This window comes from Mandrillus leucophaeus, unplaced genomic scaffold (genome assembly GCF_000951045.1).
Source record: "Mandrillus leucophaeus isolate KB7577 unplaced genomic scaffold, Mleu.le_1.0 Scaffold326, whole genome shotgun sequence".
NCBI classification, from domain to species: domain Eukaryota; kingdom Metazoa; phylum Chordata; class Mammalia; order Primates; family Cercopithecidae; genus Mandrillus; species Mandrillus leucophaeus.
Window position 1 is genome coordinate 1,502,105 of NW_012103432.1, and position 1,737 is coordinate 1,503,841.

The window sequence follows — 1,737 nt, forward strand, 5'->3', positions numbered from 1 at the left end:
TAGCCCTGTGTTATCATTGGTACATAACTGGGTGATGGGCGTAAAAAGTCCTACTTTAGGAGTCTGTGTTGATGGCATTTTGAGGGGTGGTCCCCAAGGTACATGTATGTCTGGTGAGCCAAGAAGAGCCTAGAGATGTGAGTGCCACTAATATATGGAGGCTTGGCCATCAACTGGGTTCAGTTATCTTTCCTCTGCCAGTGATGAGATTGCCAGAGACACCATCCCCCTTGAGAAGGGGCCTGGGTAGGAAGTTCAAGGTGAGGTGAATAGATCAAAATCTCCCAACTTATTTTATATTTTATTTTATTTTTTTGAGACAGAGTCTCACTCTGTCACCCAGGCTGGAGTACAGTGGTACGATCTCAGCCCACTGCAACCTCCACCTCCTGGGTTCAAGCAATTCTCCTGCCTCAGCCTCCCACGTATCTGGGATTACAGGTGCCGCCCCCATGCCCGGCTAATTTTTGTAGTTTTAGTAGAGACGGGGTTTCACCATGTTGCCCACGCTGGTCTCGAACTACTGATCTCAAGTGATCCACTTGCCTTGGCCTCCCAAAGTGCTGGGATTAGAGGTGTGAGCCACCATGCCCGGCCAAAATCTCCCAACTTTTAAATGTCTGGAACTAATTCAAAAGTTTTAAAGCATGTGAAGGACAAACAGAATATGTATGGGGGTCAGATTCAACCCGCAAGCCCCAGCTCTACCAGCCCACTGGTTTTGGTTTTTTGTTTTTGTTTTTTGAGATGGAGAGTTTCACTCTTGTTGCCCAGGCTAGAGTGTGATGGCATGATCTCGGCTCACTGCAACCTCTGCCTCCCAGGTTCAAGCGATTCTCCTACCTCAGCCTCAAAAGTAGCTGGGATTACAGGCACCCGCCACCATGCCCAGCTAATTTTTTGTATTTTTAGTAGAGATGGGGTTTCATACGTTGGCCAGCCTGGTCTTGAACTCCTGATCTCATGATCTGCCCACCTTGGCCTCCCAAAGCACTGGGATTACAGGTGTGAGGCACTGCACCCGGCCTAGCCCACTAGTTTTTAGGACAAGACTATACAGTCTTTAACTTTGAATTCCCCCAAATTAGTACAGGGTTTAGTACAGAGAAAGAACTTGATACATTTTTATACACTTTTGAAGAATAAATTGATATTTATTTAGTACTCACTGTCAGCCAAGCACTTAAACACTTTACATTCATTACCCCCATGGCATCCTCATAGCCTTCTGAGGTAGAAAGACTTACTGAAGGTTCAGTAAAGTGGGGAGGAAGGCACGACTTGAACTCAGGTCTGTCTGACTCCAGATTTCTTAGAAAGGTAGAATCTTTCACTTGGGAGACAGTATGGTTAAGATCATGTTCTCTGGGCTGGGCACAGTGGCTCACATCTGTAATCCCAGCACTTTGGGAGGCTGAGGCAGGAGGATTGCTTGAGCCCAGGAGTTCAAGACCAGCCTGGGCAAAATAGTGGGACTCCATCTCTGCAAAACATAAGAAAATTAGCTGGGAGTGGTCGGCCACACCTGTAGTCCGAGCTACTTGAGAGGCTGAGGCAGGAGGATATACTGAGCCCAGCAAGTCAAGGCTGCAAAAGAGTCATGATTGCACCCCTGCACCCCAACCTGGGTAACAGAGTGAGACCCTATCTCAAAAAAAGAAAGAAAGAAAAGAAAAGAAAAGAAAGGAAGGAAGGAAGGAAGGAAGGAAGGAAGGAAGGAAGGAAGGAAGGAAGGAA

General features: G+C 47.0%; 1 protein-coding gene across 1 annotated transcript in view; it reads right to left on the reverse strand.

The window, feature by feature from the left end:
* Positions 1-1,154: 1,154 nt before the first annotated feature.
* LOC105545357 (chromosome unknown open reading frame, human C14orf178) overlaps positions 1,155-1,737 on the reverse strand; it is a 9,242-nt gene continuing 8,659 nt past the window's right edge. The window contains exon 2 of the mRNA XM_011988273.1: positions 1,155-1,483. Within this exon, the coding sequence (XP_011843663.1) occupies positions 1,155-1,481 (327 nt within the window). The 5' untranslated portion in view covers positions 1,482-1,483. The remainder of the gene's footprint in view (positions 1,484-1,737) is intronic.